General features: G+C 34.3%; 1 protein-coding gene across 4 annotated transcripts in view; it reads left to right on the top strand.

Annotated features, from left to right (window-relative positions):
- The window catches only part of LOC110021100 (cell differentiation protein RCD1 homolog), a 56866-nt gene that overhangs the window by 4803 nt on the left and 32272 nt on the right, over positions 1–19791 (top strand). For all 4 annotated transcript variants that reach the window (XM_020719437.1, XM_020719438.1, XM_020719439.1 and 1 more), the window contains 2 exons: positions 8328–8399; positions 9941–10030. In XM_020719437.1, coding sequence (XP_020575096.1) covers positions 8328–8399; positions 9941–10030 — 162 coding nt within the window. The remainder of the gene's footprint in view (positions 1–8327; positions 8400–9940; positions 10031–19791) is intronic.

Here is a 19791-nt window from a genome sequence, read left to right as displayed (position 1 = left end):
CCCTCCCTCGTGATTCAGACACATACAGACACACTATTAATTAAGATTGTTATCATTTAATGTCCAATGATCCTTTTGTTCGATAGAATAACACTTGTGACCAAATAGCGAAAATTGAATAGTGTTGTTATGTTGTTTATCTTTAATAATCAATTAACTTTACATTTGAATTGACATTTTGGGTGGTAAACTTTATTCTATCATTGGAATGAAATTTAAATATCAAATTAACTACTACAAGTAGCTGGAGGTTAAACTTTTAAATGATTGTACTAGGAACAAAGCATTTAAGATGCATTATCTGAGTATTTATTATGTGGGATAAAGTAACGATTCTTATTAAGCAATTTGCAGAAGTTGTGTTTGGAAAATCAAAAGGAAAAGCCTGTATGAACAATACTAGTTGGCGATGGAATAATAATGTGCATGAAAAGATAAATAATAAGAATTTTTATTATAAAAATGGGTTTGAATGTAAAAGCTTTGAGAACTAAGAAAAATATAAGTTGACCCGTAGAGAGGCTAAGAATAATTTGTGATGCTTAGAATTTTTTTTTAATAATTTTTATAATAAATTAGATCTTGAAGGTGGTGAAAGATATATGCATGAACTATCCAAACAGAGATATAATGAAAATAATGTTTAGGTTAAGTAAAGTGTGTTAAGAATGAAAATCAATGAGAATTTCTCTTAGATGATATTCAATATAGGTGGGTGAGATATTTTGATAAATAGTTCAACGAATTTTGTGAAAATACGATCAATTTTAGTGATCTTAATATCGCAAGTAATAACAAGAATTTTTATTTCCATCGTCGCATAATTAAAACAAAAATTCAAGAGACTTTAAAGAAAATAAAGTGTGAATAAGTAGTAGAACCTTATATTTTAATAATGTGTGAAAATATTTAGGAGAATAGAGAATTTTTTTGTTTGCTAAACTTATTATTATTATTTTAAAAATTAAAAAGTTGTCTGATGAGTAGAGAAAGAGTATTAGTATTTTATTTTAAAAATGGAAGGGAAGTACAAAACTGCACAAATTTTAGAGGAATTAAGTTAATGTGGCATACGTTAAAACTATGAGAAAATAGTAATTGAATATAAGTTACGACGCAATACAAAAATTTCTCAAAATTGTTTTGGATTCATGACGAGCAAGTCTACTATGGATACTATACATATGATATTTTTTTAAATTTGAGAAATTTGATGATAAAATTCTAAGTACTTTGAAGGGTTCTAGAAAAAAATGTGTTGATATTGCTTATATACAAGTCATTAAAGGTATTCATACAGAGGTGTTGCTTGTGTTCAAACACCAGAATTATTGACCAAGTATTTTTCTATTTCAGTTGGATTACATCAGGGATCGACTTTAAGCCCAGCTTTAAGCTCATATGTTTTTGATTTAGGTATGAATATTCTTACTGGACATTTACTGGAGGATGTACTTTGGTTTATTGTTTTCATTGATGATATCCTTGTGGATAAGATTGTCCATAAAGTTTAGTAAAAACTTGAATTGTGGAGGTCAGTTTTAGAGCCTAAGGGCTTTTCACTTGAGTAGATCTAAAATTGAATACATTGCATGTATTAGTAATACGAGATCTCATGGCGGGGTTGTAACAAAGGGCGATCAAGTCATTAAAAAGATAGAGCATTTTATATATCTCAGGTCTATTGTTCAAAGTGATAATGATGTAGATGAGGATGTTATTAGTAGAATTTAAGTTGGATGGTTGAAGTGGGGGAATGCATCAGGCTTATTGTGTGATAAAAAAGTACCGCTTAGACTTGAAGGAAAATGGTGGTGAGACCTGCAATGCTTTATGGCATAAAATGTTGACCTGTAAAGAGAAGCATAAAAATTAAGTGTTGCTAACGTGAGAATGCTCAGGTGGATGAGTGGTTTTACACTGAGAGACAAAATGCGAGATGAATATAGCTCGAGTGACAGATAAGATTAGAGAGTCACCTTAGGTGGCTTGGTTAAATTAAACGTCGACCATCTGATGACTGCTAGGAGAGTAGATGTTTTAAATTTAACTTATGCTAAGAAAGGTAGAGGTGGACCTAAAAGACTTGAGAATGTTGTATAAAAGATGATCTTAATTTATTAGAATTAAATGAAAATATGACACTCAATAGGTCACAACGGAGAAAAGTGCTTCATGTAGCCGATCCCATTTAGTAGGATAAAGGTTTATTGTTTTTGTTGTATCTAAATATTTTCTAAAACTCAAGTTAGTGAAATGCAAAATTGTTGTATTATGCGGTATGAAATGTTGCTTCTAGAGATATTCTATTGTGGCATGCTTTGCTGCAATTTTTATGCAGGCTAGTGGGTTGCTAGTAGACCCTTCACGGATGTAGACGACATTGATAAAAATGTTTAATACATTTAGCTAAATTTATATTTAATCCATACAATCATTTTAAATGTGTAAATCATCCGCACATCACACGAAAATGTAAGAGTGTGTAAATCATCTGCATTAAAATTTATATCATTTGGATTGATTTTCTTTAAGGAGGTTGTTAGTAAATAGGCTGGCATGTTAAAAGCATGTTTTTTAACATTTAGGACTAAGCTATAAATCATCCCTTAGAACACATTGATATTCTAGTTTTTTTCTCTATTTGTTTAATATTGTTTGCATGATTTGTATACTTTGTTTGATTTACATGAAAAGCCCCCCAACAGGTAATATCGACCGCCAAATATAACTATCTTATTGATGTGAATATACATCATCTAGAAATCAAATTAGATTAAGTATACATTTAAATCCTTGAAAGGATTTCTACTTGGACTTTAAAAGGCTAATCCTATGAAGGATTGCACTATTTAAATTTTTTATGCTATTGTGAAACTAATTTTGATTAGAAATTGTAAGCATTGGTATCTAATATGATTTCATTTCATGAACTTACCATTAGTACCATGGATTTTTTCTTTTCATCCATTTTTTGTGAATTTACATACGATGTTTTATTAGATGGATCTACATATTTGTTAGAAGCTAACTTTTATGCTGTGATTTTGTCAAACTATTGATAGAGGATTTCATAGATTTCTGGCATTTTGGGATAACATTCTTATTTATAATGATTCACTCCAATAAGTTGCCTAGATTTGCTAAACAAATATCAAACATTCAATTTATTAGTTTGGGATTTTTCCAAGCCAAACATAATGATGCAAATTTGTCTCTTGCCATGACATTCATACTATAGCCTCAAACATTGATGTCCGCCTGCTTACCGCAATTTCCCTATCATTGCTTCATATTTTTTTTGTCTCTTTTCTATCTATTCTTGTGCCTGTTACCGTTCCTACTATACTATAGTCATATTCTACTTTTATTTTGCGGTTTTGACCTTAAAATACTATGAGTTTATTTGGGGCAGCTGTAATTGTTTGAAGAAGCAGTTGTGCAACAATCGTAGAAGAATCTGCTACTAGGAAGCTACCGTGGATGAAGTTGTGTTTGTTTGGTTAGTTCAATTGTGTAGCAGTTGTTTCTGAAATAAAGACCATATCCCCTTTCAATTTATATAATATATGTAAGCTAACAATTTCAGAATTAGCACATACATAATAACATAAATAAAATTAAAAAATTATTAAAAAGTCATGCCATGACCTGGCCCGAGAGTTTGAAATTACCAAGGCGAGGGACAAGAAAAGAAATAATAACACATACATATGACTTTTTAATAATTTCATAATTGACTCAAACATAATATCCATAATACACAAACAAAGGTAATATCTTTACTCTTGAGCTGCTTAAGATTGTGATCTATGATTCTTTCTGGTTCTTCAATAAAAGTCAGATCAGGCTTAATGTCTATAGGGTCTGTAATAAGTTTTCTAGCCTCGTCAACAATATACTTCCATAGTAAGGAGATAGGAAACACATGATGTACCCAATACATGTGCTGGCAGTAAAAACATGCAAGTACATTCCCAATCTTCTCTATAATTTTATTCGGACCAACCTATCGTGGACTCAACTTCTTAGACTTTTCAAAATGCTTAACACCTCTCATCAGGCTAACTTTCAATAAAAAAACAATTTCTCATGCATTAAATTCAACTGGTCCATTCTTAACATCATAATATTTCATCTTCCTATCGTAAAATTCTCGTAATTTATTATGAATCAATCAGATCTTCTCAGTATTTTCATGAACTAAATCGACACTAATTATTTTTCTTTCACCAGTTTTTGCCCAACAAAGAGGTTTCTTTTTTCTTCCATATAATGCTTCATAAGGAGCCATACCAATACTAATTTAGAAGCTATTCTTATAGGAAAATTATATCAGAGGTGTGCATTTTATTCCATTATTTTCCTTTCGCCAATTTTTGCCCAAGAAAAATGGTTGCATTTTCTTTCATATATGGCTTCATAAGGAGGAGCTATACCAATATTAATTTGGAAGCTATTATTATAGGCAAATTCTATGAGAGGTATATGCATTTCTCGACTTCCACCAAAATCATACACATAAAGTCTAAGCATGTCTTTTAAAAGTTGGATCGTTCTTTCTAATTGGCCGTTTGTTTGGGGATGAAAAACTATATAGAATATTAGTTGAGTACCCAATGCCTCTTAAAATTTCCTCCATAGTTTGACTTTGGAACTTCATGCAGTCACATAATTACATCAACATAAATTTTTGCGAACTTGTACAGAATTTATTTATCTAATAGGCAAGAAATATACAGACTTGTTTTGATGATTAATAATCACCCAGGTAGCATCACAACTCTGCTTTGATCTAGGCACCCAATCACAAAATCTGTAGCAATTTCCTCCCATTTTTACTCAGGTATATGCAATGGTTACAACAATCCACTTGGCTTCGGATGTTCTCCCTTAACCATTTGATAAGTGAGACACTTTGTCATGAACTTTGCTACATCGTGCTTTAATCATAACTACCAAAATAAGCCTTTAAACTTCCGATACATCTTGTTGCTTTCTAGATATATCATTTTTTTCTGAATAATGTGCCTCATTTAGGAATTTTTTTCCATAAATCAATCTCATGAAGAATATAAATTCTATTCTTATAGCTCAACAACTTTTTTTCATCGATCTCGTATTTCTCCATCTAACCTGCATTCACTTGGTCTAAATTTTTTTGAAACTCTACATCTTGTGACAATGCATCTTGTAATCTGTCCTTTAGAGTTGATTGAATTAACATTAGATTCTATAGTGCAAAATTTTTTTCATTTGGTGCAACTACAGATAACTGCAAACATTTCATATCATTTAGTACTTCTTGCTATGTAATTACGTAGTTAGCATTGTTACTCGCCTTTATGCTTCACGCTTCTGTCACAACATTTGTATTTCCTCGGTGTATTTTACATCCAAATTATAATCTTTAATGAGTTCAGGCCATCTCTTTTGTTTTATATTCAGCTTTCTCTGTGTGAAAATATACTTCAAGCTTTGGTAATCAGTTAATACTTCACACTTGGTACCATACAAATAATGCCTCCATATCTTCAACATAAATACAACTGTTGTTAGCTCTAGATCATGTGTCAGATTATTCATCTCATGAGTTTTCAGTTGTCTAGAGGCATAATCAATTACCTTCCCATTTTGCACAAGGACACACCCAAGTCTCCTTAAAGTTGCATCACTATAGATCTAGAAGTTTTCGTCAATATTGGAGCTATTATGAATCACATTTTCATCTTATGAAATATTTTCTCACAACGATCCGTCCATTCAAATTTCACTGTCTATTGAGTCAATTTGGATAAAGGCATTACAATTTGTGAGAACCCTCGACAAATCTTCTATAATAGCGCACCATACTTAGGAAACTACAAACTTCTGTAATAATAGTTGGTCTAGGCCAATCAACTATCGCTTTAACCTTATTCCGATCTACTATGATACCTTCACTGTTGATCATAGGCCTCAAGAATGTTATGCTCCTCAATCAGAAGTCACACTTTGATAACTTGACATATAATTGGTTCTACTTCAATGTGCGCTAAATTATATGAAGATCTGCATGATGACCTTCATCACGGGAATATGTTAGAATATCATCGATGAATACAATTACGAATCTATCTAGAAATGGTTTAAAGATTCTATTCATCAAGTTCATAAAGACTTCAGGTGCATTTGACAACCCAAAAGACATTACCACAAAAGCATAATCCTCGTATCTGGTGTTGAAAGTTGTCTTTGCTGTGTCAAATTCTTTAATTATTAGCTAATAATAACCTGATCGTAGATCAAGGCTTGAAAATATATATGCTCCTTCCAATTGATCAAAGAGATCATCAATACTTAACAGTTAAGTATATGTTCTTGATTGTGAACTTTTTTAAGTCTGAATAATCAATGCATATTTTTAAGCTCCCATCTTTATTCTTAACAAAAGCATTGGAGTTCCCCATGGGGAAGTATTTGGCCTGATAATTCCTTCTTTAATAAGTCCTGCAGTTGGCTCTTTAATTCTTTTAGCTCCTTTATTGTCATCCTATAAGGTGCCTTTGCTACTGGTTCTGCACCTAGTATTAAATTGATAGAGAAATCTTTCTTCTTAAAGGCAAACCTTACAAATCATTTACGAATACTTGTAGATACTCTTTTACTATTGATATATCCTCCAACTTCTTGGGTTTTTTTGTTATATCACCGATTTTAGCTAGAAAATCTTGGTATAATTTTGCTAACATTTTACATGCTTTTAAACTGGACATCATCATAGAAAAGACTTCTATTTCCCACATTTGAATTCTTCATCTCAAGGGATATTGAATTTGATTATCTTCTCAGATCAATCAATGATTGTGAAGTGATTAAATAATCAATCCATCCCTAAGATCACTTAAAATTTTATTAGTGGTAATACTACCAAGTTCTTTTGGAAGCTTTTATCATAGATGGTCAGATTCACATAACTTCTATCAATTATAATATGAGATCCATTAGGCAGAAGGACTAATATAATATCAAGCATCTTGAATAATTCTAATAGTTCAGATATCACAAACTCTTCAGAGATAAATGAATGTGATGCCCCAATATTAAATAAAATTTTGATCAGTTTGTTTTGAATAGATATAAAATTTATAATAAGGTGAATATAAAAGTTTTGAAATAAATTAAGATTTGACAGATCTCTTGAATTAAAGAAGTACATATAATGATGCCAGATGAATCCTTTGCTTTCTGTTGAGTCAGTGCATATACTCTAGGCTGTACACCCTGGCAGGTCTGACTCAGAGCTAAAGCTGAAGCTGATCTTGACGAATCAGCTGGTTTCTTTCTGACAAAAGTCCTCTGAGAATGTGGAGCACTAGCTCTTATTTTTGCATGAGGCCTCTGACTCCTGACAGAACACAATCTTGCTAGATGTCCTGGTCGATGATCCCAAAAATAGGTATTGGTGTCTGACAAACATTTTTCCTGTGTGCACTTCCATATTTGACACATGCCATGACACTGCCGCTGCGTCCGATACCGCTACCACGGCTATTGGATCTAGATTCCTTCATGTCAAAATGCCTAAATTGGTTAAAATTAGTGGTCTGTCCTGACTTGGACCTATCATCTCCTCTTCTCTTTGGAAAATATTTGTGTTTCTGCGTAGCCAGCAGATCAATCTCTATCACACTCGCTCTCTCAATCAGAATTGAGTAATCCTCAATGCTCAATGGGATTAGAGGCTGTCGAATGACATCCTTCAATCCAAATAGAAAACAGTGACACTATGAGCGTAGAGACGTGGATGATCGATGAGATCAAGACCGCAATCATGTGCGAGGAACAACGCCTAACCGAGGAAGCATGCGTGGCTCTGATATCATGCGAGGAAAACTTCATTTCTTTTTTATTCCCTAATTGAAATCATATGTTACATACTTACAAACACTCTTCTATTCACAGATTAGGAATATATGTAAATAGAAAAAATCTTAAGTTAAATCTCTTCTAATTAGGTTACCTAATATACCAAGTTTTCTATTTAGTATTTTCTAGAACAAGAGGGGTGGTAGGAGCTGCACGTATTTGTAACAAGTTAGTGCAAAGTAGATTTGTGGTTTAAGAAAGCACATAAATGTTAGAAGTTCTATCATTAAGGCTGGTATATATAATTAATGCGGAATGATTTGAAGAGAAAATGATTAGGCTAGTGGTAACATGATTAGCTGTCCAAAACGACTTGTGCAAGTTAGGGATAAGCACGTCATATAGCAGTCAATGTAGCTGATTTATAGTTGGTGTTGATAGTAGTTTTCATTGATCAAAATTTACTTTTTTTTTTGCAGAAAAGGGAGATATTTCAGGATTTAGCTCCTTTATTATGGAATTCATTTGGTACCATTGCAGCGCTCCTCCAGGTGCGTCTTTTCTATTATGGTGTTATTTGCACTTTTAAGTTCTATCAGGGAAGTCTATTGGTTGCAAGGGTATTTAAAGTTTGCCATTCTTATCCTATTTTGTGTGTTTGTGTATTCCGATTAAGGTGAAAATAATAGAATTTTAAGATTCAAGCTGTGTCACCCAAACTCTCAGACTAAAATTTTATTACACTACTAATTTCAGACATCATTTTTTTAAGACCCTAACAGATTTACTGTGTAAATTCGTTTATGTTGTTATTGTTTTGCATGCTGCCAATAATAAAATTGTTGGGTGCTTTACGAAATTTAATAGGGAAATTTACATACATGCCATACAATTCTTATGTATTTACATATCTAACACCTAAGCTTTCTTATTTGCCTTTATACCACTTTAGTTTCATGAAGCTATGCATGAAAGATGTATTTCACTTTTAAAAAGTAAGTAATAATGTTATTTTTTATGTAATGTTGAAGATTTGAGTGTTATGCCTGTAAATATGAAAGTTTAGATGTTAGATATATAAATACATAAGAATTGTGTGGTATATGTAAATGCCTCAATTTAATATTAAGGGGATGTACTAAGGCACAATGGCGGGTCTCTTCATACATGAGGTGCATTAATCGTTCAAATTTTCCAATTCCACCTTAGAGGGTTATATCTGAAAGCTTTTTTATAATTTTTTAATTCATTGCATGACATGTGCAAAAGAACTTGCCATGTCTGGTTGTTGATGATTGTTTGTACATGCTCTGTACTAGGAACAAATTAGAAAAGCAAAAAGTTGCCATTTTATAGGTTTATAGTATTGAAAAAATTCAGGCAAAGCTTTCTTTTTGGAAAGAAAATTCCTGTCTTAAGGTGATTTGCACACAATTCTTATGTATTTACATATCTGGCACCCACACTATCATATTTACACGCATAACACTCAAATCACTAGTATCACATAAAAAATAGTACTAATACACCTTTTCATGCATAGGTTTAAAGCATCAAAGTGTTGTGTATGTAAATATGGAAGTTTATGTGTGAGATTTGTAAATACATAAGAATTGTGTGCTATGTATGTAAATTTCCCCTGTTCTTGTTAATTTGTCTTTAAACCTTTATCTTATTTCTCTTTGTTTTGGATTCCCAATTGTCATAAAAAAAGATCAATCCTTTTAAAAGAAACTTCTTTTAGAATGGAGTTGAGGGTTGCAATGGTTTTTATCTTATCAAATGGAAGATTTTTTTTCTTACCCAAAGTTAAGGAAGGCATTGTGCGCCATTGCTTAGGGTTCAGATAGGCATCATGCAGCAAAGCTGTCTTCCGCTTTGTTCTTTATCCGTGCTACACTTTTTTTGCTCAGCTGAACAATATAGTTCTATGCGTGATAACTTCTATTTGTAATGAAAAAAGATTTAACAGCTGATGGATATGTTCATTAATAGAATGCCTGAACACAACATAAAAGTACTTCAATTTGTTGACTATAGATTCATTTGAAAATTTCTTGATCCAATTAATATCATCTTTTGTTATCTTCAGGAAATAGTATCAATATATCCTGCACTTTCACCACCTACATTGACTCCTGGCGCATCAAATAGGGTTTGCAATGCACTTGCTCTTCTTCAGGTTAGCTTTTTGGTTATGTTTGTTGCTTGAACTTGTTTTTGTTTATTTCAACAAGATATTTTCATAAATACAGGAAATGGTTATTTTCATTTTTGTCATTTGGACGTGATTATTAAGAATTATTTTCTTTGCATGTGCTCTGTTCTTAGGGTGCATTAGGTTTTTTTTTGGTACCTTAATGTATTATTTTAAACTGTTTATGTTGTGTCTATGCTTAACATTCATAGCAACGAGTTCTTTTATCTGCATGTTGTTGTAATGAATTATTTTTAATCCCTTCGTGGATGTGATATGCTTACTAGTCTTGTGTGCTCTAATGATATGGAGGTATTTCCTACGTTTATTTTTTAAATAACTGCATACACATTTTAATTATTTTATACCTTGCACATGTTCTCATATATCATATGGTTCTTTAATGTTATTGTGTGTGTAACTGTTGAAATTTAGGAAGGTCCCGACCTCTTTTTCATGGTGGGCCGGCCAGCCACCTAAAGTATATTGAAGGATTTAATTGGAGACAACTTTGAATACTCCTTAATTAGTTTTACTCTCTTCCTATTTATGCTTTTTAATGTTTATTTTGGAATTATTTCCTTTCCACATTCAGATTAGATATATTCGCTAAGATTGTAAGTTAGGAGGAACCGTTTTTTCTATATTTGTACCTTATGTGTGAATAATGAAAGGAAGCAAGTCGTTTTTTTTCCCAAAATTTGTTTTTTGACATGGTATCAAAGCTTGCCTTCATCTTGTGACTGAATTAGGGCATTGTTTGTTGTTTAGTTCATCTGTGACACTTCTATTCACCTTGATCGGATCGTCTACTTCGCACAAACTCGTCCGATTCATTTTCGATGTTCGGCGACTACATCGTAAGACACCTCGTCAGATGCTATTTCAATGATCGGCGACTGCGTCGTGAGCCGTCCGACTGCTTCATCTGTGGTTTTGTTCAACTTCATCAACAATCGATCAACTTCGCCATCTTCATCAGCAGGTAATAGTCTTCGTCTGCTCGCTCCCCCAACTTTTCAAAGAAACCCCCTCCAACTGCCTCTAGAATTGTCCCTGCTACTGGAATCCTCCCCGCCGTAGGTCCTCCTCCGCTGGGCTCTCCCTGTAGCGCTCTGTTGTGCAGTCGGAATCCTCCCAGCTGCAGGCCCTCCTCTGCCGGAACCCTCCCAAGTTCTCTACAACAACCAATTCTTTCCTTGCAGCAACAACAACCACTTGCTTCCTACAAAAAGCAACAAGCAACAACCCTAAACACAAATATGGTTTATGACCAATACGTCATGTTTTGTTCCAGAGGTTAATTCTAAATAAGAGATAATGAATTTTGTCCAAATAGCTTCTGAACTCTCTACCTTTATCATATATTATAAACTTAATGGTCATAACTTCCTTTATTAGTCCCAATTCGTGTTATATAAATTTGTGGAAAAAGAAAAGAGGAACATTTCACGGGAGAGCACAATTCCTGAACTCACTAATCCTAGCCACCTCACACGGAAGATTCAAGACCATATGATTATATCTTGGCTAGTCAAATCAATGATTACTGAAGTATAAGAAATTTATTTGCTCTACAAAACAACTAAAGAAATCTTGGAGGCTGCAAGCACTACAGGAGTTTAACATCTTTGCGTTCGACCTATCAGACTCATATTAGATGCAAATTCGAAGTGTTACCATCATATTTGTGTCCGGTTTTTTCCTACGTTAATTCGGGGGTCGGTAATATTATTTCCATCAAATGTACGTCAAAATTTTTTGACACATAATTTGCTTCGATTTTTGTGTCGTATTAGCATCAAATTTGTTTATACAAAATGTGGGTCGAAATTTGTGTAAAAAATTATCAGACGATAAATATTAACATCAAGTTATCATCTCTTTTGCATCTGAAAATATCGTAAAAAGATGAAATATTATTGTTGATTTAGTGCGGATTTTGCACAAAAAAATGGACGCAAATCCGATGCAAATTTGTAAAACAAAAAAAAAAAATATATTACATTTTTCAGAACCTGCACAAAATCATTACAGCCACCTACTTGACAAGTTTGGCTGTGAGGAGCTCAGAGAACTAAGAACGGGACCACGAGAGAGCTTGGCCTCGAAGGCTATACCCTCTCGCTCCAAGGCCATAAACCTTCCCTTCTTCCTCCCTACTGCCTGGGTCCAGGGCTCGTACTCGTACTGCGTCGTGGTAGACTGACTACCACTGCTGCTGTTGAAAGTCTGGACCTGAGAGGCCAAGTGTCTCTCTCAGAGCTGCTCGAACTCCTATATAATGAAAATCAACGTGTAATTGACACTTTCAACAGTTAGAGTTAAAATAAACTTTTAATTTATGGTTTTTAATTTACAACAACTCGCCAAGAATGCTCTGAGACCTACTGCGCAACCCCCAGGCGCCGATGAGTACGACATGCAGCTCCACAACGGAGGGAACACGACTCAAATCCTTGGTCTGTGTAGTGTACAAAAATGGTTAACGCTAAAAAAATACTCCAAAATTTGAATTAATTTTTAAATATCTAAAAAAACTTACCAACCTCATGTAGCATTTAGTATGGGGGACCGATCTGCCAATATGAAGTGCAGCTCCCTGACCCCCTCCGTCGCTCGGTTTTTCTCCCTCTCATAATCAGGAGAAGCCTAAGCTGCGGTCAACTGACCCCAGAGCCCCTCCCCAATTTAGGCAGGTCGCTCGACCTCTCTGGTGGGCTGTCGTGAACATGTCAATATGGCGATCCCTGCTCCGAATCTTGAAGATTCAACTGATCTGCTGGTGATGTTCTGGGAGCCAGGTGAAGGGCCTCTGCAATGTAAAAAATAATTCATATGTTAGTGTAAAAAATTAAATTAAATCAATCTTATAAATTTGATTCAAATTGCATGATCGTACCTCAAACTCCCTAAACCATATGTTCCGAGTGGCTATAGGTATTTGCTTCCACGAAAGATAGGGCTTATTGTACCTGCTCCTGATAATCTATATGATGCAGGTGATGAGCAACTTGTGGGGAATAAATCTGTTTAAGAAACAAAGTAGATATAAAAAAACATAACATGAAGAATAAATATAATACAATGTTAAAAATAACTTACGAGTCCCCCTCTGGCTGTAACTATACCATCGGGGGGAAGGGGTAGGAGTCGACGAGCCAGACTCAAAGCTGTGCCAGCAGTAGATGGCGGAGTAGGTGCGGAAGCAACAAATGTCACTGGAGATGGGGCACCATCGATTGCGGGAGCAGGTGCCACAGGAGGGGTGGCGGTAAGGGGAGCAGAAGGAGTTGTCGCAAGAGGTGTAGTAGCAATCGATGGGAAGGAGGCGCACGTGAGATGTAGCACCAGCAGGCGGGGGAGGTGCCAGAGGAAGTGCAGAAGTAGTGGAAACATTTACAGGAGTAGATGACATTCTTTTTTTTTTCCACGGTAAGTGGTCTCAAGAGTCCCCAGAGTACAGATTTTATGAGGTAGCTCACCACCTGTATCACTTGTGGCCATCTGCAACAAAAGAATGACATTAAAAATATTACTACTGACGGGAAAAATGATCATAAACAGAAAGAAATGGTGCAGTAAAGGTAAGACGCAAGTACCATCTATGTCTAAAAATAGGAAAAAAAAATGCTATTCAGGGAAGGTGATTGACAGTGCTGAAATACATCAAAGTTTATACTTTGTGAAAAATCTCTCTAAACACAAGTGACCTCACCTCCACCTTTTTCTCAAACCTCTGAATTTGTTAAGTTTATATCTGTCGAAAAATAAATCATATTATTTCATTGTTTCCTGTATAATTCTAATTTTAATTATGTTGCAAAGTTGTATTCTCATTCATTTATCAATAAAAAATTTAGTTCTTATTAATATGAGATTTGTCAACTTGCTAAACACATGAGAAATGTTTTTCCCTTGATCCAATACAAATACTCACACTCTTTTTCTATTATCCACAGTTATATTTGGGGGCCTTTAAAAGTAAGAATCCTAAGTGGGGCTTGTTGATTTGTCTCATTTATTAATGATCACACTAGAACTATTTTGGTATTCCTAATGAATGAGTAGTTTGAAACAACTCAAATCTTCCAAATCTTTCATGACATGATTCAAACTCAATTCAAATACAAAATTCAGATTCTGATAAAGCAAATAAATATTTCAACTCCATTCTTAGATCCCATCTTTCAGAAAATAGAATCATTCATGTGAGTTTATCTATTGATATCACACAACAACAACAATAACAAAAGCTTTATCCTACTAAGTGGGGTAAAAATGAGATAACCGAGAGAAAAATCGACATTTTCTTGAGATATCCCGCTCAATTATGATTTCTCAAGTCAAAATATTTTTTGAGGGAAGCATTTCTTACTGCAACATGCATTATTAATCAAATGCCTCGCCATGTACTTAATTTCAAAACTCCACTTTATGTCTTGATGGATACCTATCCCCATAAAGGAGCTTTCTCTTATACTGGAAAAAAAAAAATTGGTTATGTATCCTTTGTTCACATTTATTTCCCGAAGCACACAAAACTTGACTCTAAAACTATCAAATGCATTTACCTTATGTATTTCTCCAACAAAAAGAGCTATAAGTGCTACTCACTTCTTACCATAAAATACTACAATTGAATGAATGTTATATCTTTTAAAAGTCAACTATACTATCCCAAATTTGATGTTCATGGGGATAGTGCAAATGAATATAAATTTTAGGATGCACTTGATGACACCTACATTGCTTAACAACCTAGTTCTCTTCTACCCAACCCTTTTGTCCTTGTTGAGGATGCCCATAACTAAGAAATTTGTGTGTAAACAAGGAAGAAAAATCTTGAGCAGGTGGTAGACAACTTGCAAAGACATAACTATTCAAACCAAAACTTGAGTGTGCTCTCATCTGAAATTTTGGGTGAGGAGCCTAGTACTCATTAGTATCCTCTTCTTCTTGTTTTTGTTCGTATGATAAGAAAAATTCTATTAAATATTCAATTCAGGAGTATGTAACTTATGAGAAGTTATTCTCATTCTATAAAATTTTTTTATCTAATCTTGATAGTGTGTAGATTTCTAATCCATTCATGAAGCTCTCGAAAATTCAAAACGGAGGAAATCAGTTGAAAGAGGAGATTCAAATGCTAAAGCGTAACGAAACATAGATTCTTACTAAATTTTCTCTCGATGAGAAACCAACTAGATGCAAATGGGTGTTTAACATCAAGTACAGAGCTGATGATGGTATTGAGAGGTTCAAAGCTAAATTGGTTGCAAAATGTTTCACTCAAGCCTATGAGATTGACTATCAGGAGACTTTTGTATCAGTTGCCAAACTGAACACTATTAGAGTTCTCCTTTCAGTATCAGTTAACAAAGATTTGGGATTGCATCAACTGGGCATAAAAAATATCTTCCTGAATGAGAAATTTGAAGAAGTGTACATGGTGATACTGGCAGGATTTGAGAATGAGCCCGACAAACACCTAGTATGCAAACTTAGGAAATCTCTTTATGGGCTTAAGCAATCACTTAGGGCATGGTTTGAAATGTTTGTTAAAACTGTGAGATCTAATGAATATTCTCATGGTCAAGCTGATCATACACGGTTCATAAAACACACTTAAGGAGATAAGTTTGTTGCATTGATAGTATATGCGTATGATGTAATTCTTATCGGCGATGATGAAAGATAAATTCTTAAAATCAAAGTAGTGTTTGCTATTGAGTTTGAATTCAAGGACCTAAGAATCATGAGATATTTTTTAGGTATGGAGGTAGCAAGATTCATGAAAGACATTGGTATATCACAGAGAAAATACATCCTAGATCTACTAAAGGAGACGATGATGATTGTATGCGAACCAATTGACACTTCAATAGATCTCAATAAGAAGTCTAATAGGGAAAAAAAATATATCTATGGATAAGGGGAAATATCAAAGATTGGTTGGAAAACTCATTTACTTAGTCACATATTAGGCCATATATTCTATATTTTGACAATATTGTGAGGCAACACATGAATAACTGAAATGAAGAGCATTTGGAGATTGCGTACAAGATTGTGAGGATTCCCAACAAAATTTTTAGTTATGAATTAATTTTTGAGAAAACAATAAATAGAGAAGTAGAAGCCTACACTGATGCAATTTGGGCTAGGTAACTCACTAGCAGAAGGTCTATCACAAGTTATTTCTCCCATGTATGAGGAAATCTGGCTTCATAGAGAAGTAATAAGTAAGTTGTTCCTAGTAGCAGTGTAGAATCAGAGTATAGGGCACTCGCCTTAAGAATTTAGATTCAAAATTGTTAAGGGAATTTGTGTATACATCTAATAGGCTTTTACAAATGTTTTGTGACAGTCAAGCGACATCAGTATTGCCAAAAATCTTGTGCACCACGTGTCCAAACATATTGAAATTGATACACTTCATTTCTAAAAAGGTTAATGGTGGAATTATTCATCTAACACCAATAAATTGTTGATGTCTTCACCAAAACTCTTCTTTTAAGCACTTCTCAGAGTTCAATACCGAGCTTGGTCTTTACAACATCTAAACCCAGCTTGAATGGGATTAGATATTTAGGAAGGCTCAGACCTTCTTTCTATTGTGGGGCATCTGGCCACCTAAATGATTTTAGAGGATTTAATTGGTGACAATTTTAGAAACTCCTTGATTATTTTTATTATCTTTCTATTTATATTTTTTTATGTTTATTTTAGAATTAGTTCCTTTCCACATTTAGATTAGATATATATGGTAAGATTATAAATTAGGAGCAACTGATTTCCCTATATATATATCTTGGGCGTGAATAATGAAAGGAAGCGAGTAGTTTTTTCCTCCCGAAGTTTGTTTTTCAACACTAACTAGTACATCTACTTTTTGACGAGTGTTATTTCCTGCCCAAATGGGCGGGATTCAAAGGATGGGACGAAATTTCCATCCTAGGAGATGTCGTAATGGGATGTTTCCTGCTTGGAGCCAGTGTTGGGTCTTGTGGGCCCCATATCTATGTTTCATTTAATTAGAATTAAGATTACTTTATGTTTTAGAACTTGGTTTGAACAATTTTGTTTTGGTTTATGTTATTTGGAGACATTTTTCTCCATCTTTTTCTATTTGGGACTGTTGTAGCATATTCTTTTTCACTTGGTGAGTTTGTATCTTGAAGGGAAGGGGTGATGGGGCCTTCTGACGTCCGCACATCGCTTCCCTAATAGCCGACTGCACCTTTGTGTACTGTTTTTTCCACTATGACAACGGTCGACATCAGTTTTATCCTCCTAATCTTCATTGGCTTCACATGTTCTTCTCCTTTCGTCATTCCACAATACATCCCTGTTAGATTCGGTCCTCAAACATCTTTAATAAATCTTAAAATGATGTCATTTATTATTTGAGCCTAATTCTAATTCTAACTTTAAATATTCAAAACCTGACAATTCTATCCCGCCAATATTTGTCCTTACATCATCTAAACCTAAAACCTTTGTCCAACCTAAGTTCTACATACCTACCCTAGTAAAAGCAGTGAAGTGACAAGTCATTATGCCACCAAGGAGAAACTTTCAAAGATTTATTCAAAAGCTTATTTTTGAATATATATGCTATGAGAAATTTTTTATTTGCAGTCGAGGTTCTTTTATTTTGAGAGGAGACACCAAGGAAAAATCACCACCAACAACCGTGACCACTCATATGGAGAAGATAATGACTATACTTCTTCACCAAGAAGCCTTAGGCGATGAAGAGTCGATGTCGCATCCGTTTGACATCGACTATAGGAGGAGAGAGCGTGTTTTATAGTAAATGTTGATTTACCTAATTTTGATGATGGTATGAAACCAAACGAATTCCTGGAGTAGCTCCAAACAATGTAAAAATTTTTGAATATGAGGATGTTTCACCTGACCAAAAGTGAAGCTAGCTATAATTAAGTTAAAGAAGAATGATTTTCTGTGGGGGAGAATTTGTAGTGTCCACACCAATATAAGTGTAAAAGCAAGATCTTGACCTAGTTCAAGATGAAAATAGAGTTGCAGTGCAAATACCTCCCAACACATTACAAACATGATATCCTTTTGAGACCTTGCCATTTGCAGTATAATGCTTTATCAATGAGGAATATACAACTGAATTTGAACAATTCTATACTAAAGCACGAGTTGGTAGTCATAGGAGAACACTGTTGCTCTATATCTTGGAGAATCAATATCTTTCATTGGTAATTTGGTATACCTACAACCCTACTGGACCTTGCATGGTATACCGACCTTAGCTCTGAAGATGAGGAAGCAGTGCAACAACATCATATCCACTCCACTCTTCAATCAGTGTTTGACCTAGGCGGCAAGAACACACTAACTAGAGTGCCAAGAGTTACTCCTCATGAGGATAGACCAATATTAGAGAAAAAAAGATTGATTGGGATGGGATTCTCGAGACATTCCTAGTCAGGAAGTGTTTCAAGTGTTATGGATATGGACACATTATATCCAACTGTCAAAACATAAGAGCAATTTTTTTTACAGAGCATGGTGCAATAAAAGAAGTAAATTGTGGAGAAAATATGGAATATCAGTTATCCTCGGATGAGGGTGAGTTGTTTGTGTTTCAATGAGTTCTCAACTCTATAGAGAGCAACAATGGTTTAAGCATGATATCTTTGTAGTTTTTGCACAATAAAGGGGAAGGTGTGTAGCCTCATTATAGACGAAATTATTGTGAGAATGTGATTTTTATATAAGTGATGAACAAATTGAGCATCACTACCCAGAAGTATTCCCACTCATTCTCCAACTTATTAAAAAAAGAGGGATAAGATTAGTGTTGACAAGAGATGTTTGACAAAATTCTTCATTAGAGACTAGCTATGGAATCTGGTGTGACATCACGCTTATGGATGCATGTCACATTTTGTTGGGTTGACTGTAGCAATGTGATAGGAGCACATTTCATGATGGACACAAAAATGCCTACTTATTTATCAGGAATGAGAAGCATATTGCACTTCTACCATTGAATGAGTCATCAGTGATGAATACTCATCTTGAGAGGTAAGACAACTTCTCATGCTACATTTATATAGGTTTTGAGAGAGGTGCTAGTGAGATTGACCTTAGTGATGTTGGGAGACAATGATACGGAGTCGATACTTGAGGCGGTATCTATATTAGAACAGTTTTAGGATGTTTTGATCGATAATCTGTCACTTGGATTATCACCCTTATATGAGATTCAACATATCATAGATCTCATTCTAGGATTAGTGATCATGAACTGATTAACTTATTAGATACGACTAATAGAGTGTGAGGAGTTGAACATCTGATAGCTTGGGGTTAGTTTGTGAGAGAACTATTCTGTGTGTTGTTTCAATGTTGATTGTGACCAACAAGGACAGATTGCAGCGTATGTATATTGACTGTAGGGTAATAAATAAAATTACCATCAAGTTCTGGTTCTCCATTTAATGATTGAATGATTTGTTTGATCAGTTACATTGAGCTATCATCTTTTTTCAAGGTAGATCTGCATAGCAGATATTATTATGGTTTGGATGAGGTCCCGGAATTAGTGGAAAACTACTTTCAATACACGGAATGAGTTGTATGAGTGGATAGTCACGCCTTTTGGTTGATGAATCAAATTTTTTAGCCTTTATCAGAAAGTTTGTGGTTGTGTACTTTAACGATATTATGATGTATGGTCATTTTGAGGGGGCGCATTTGTG

Source organism: Phalaenopsis equestris, unplaced genomic scaffold (assembly GCF_001263595.1).
Source record: "Phalaenopsis equestris unplaced genomic scaffold, ASM126359v1 Scaffold000121, whole genome shotgun sequence".
Taxonomy (NCBI): Eukaryota; Viridiplantae; Streptophyta; class Magnoliopsida; order Asparagales; family Orchidaceae; genus Phalaenopsis; species Phalaenopsis equestris.
Note: the sequence above shows the minus strand (reverse complement) of the source record. Positions and strands in the feature narration are given on the sequence as shown.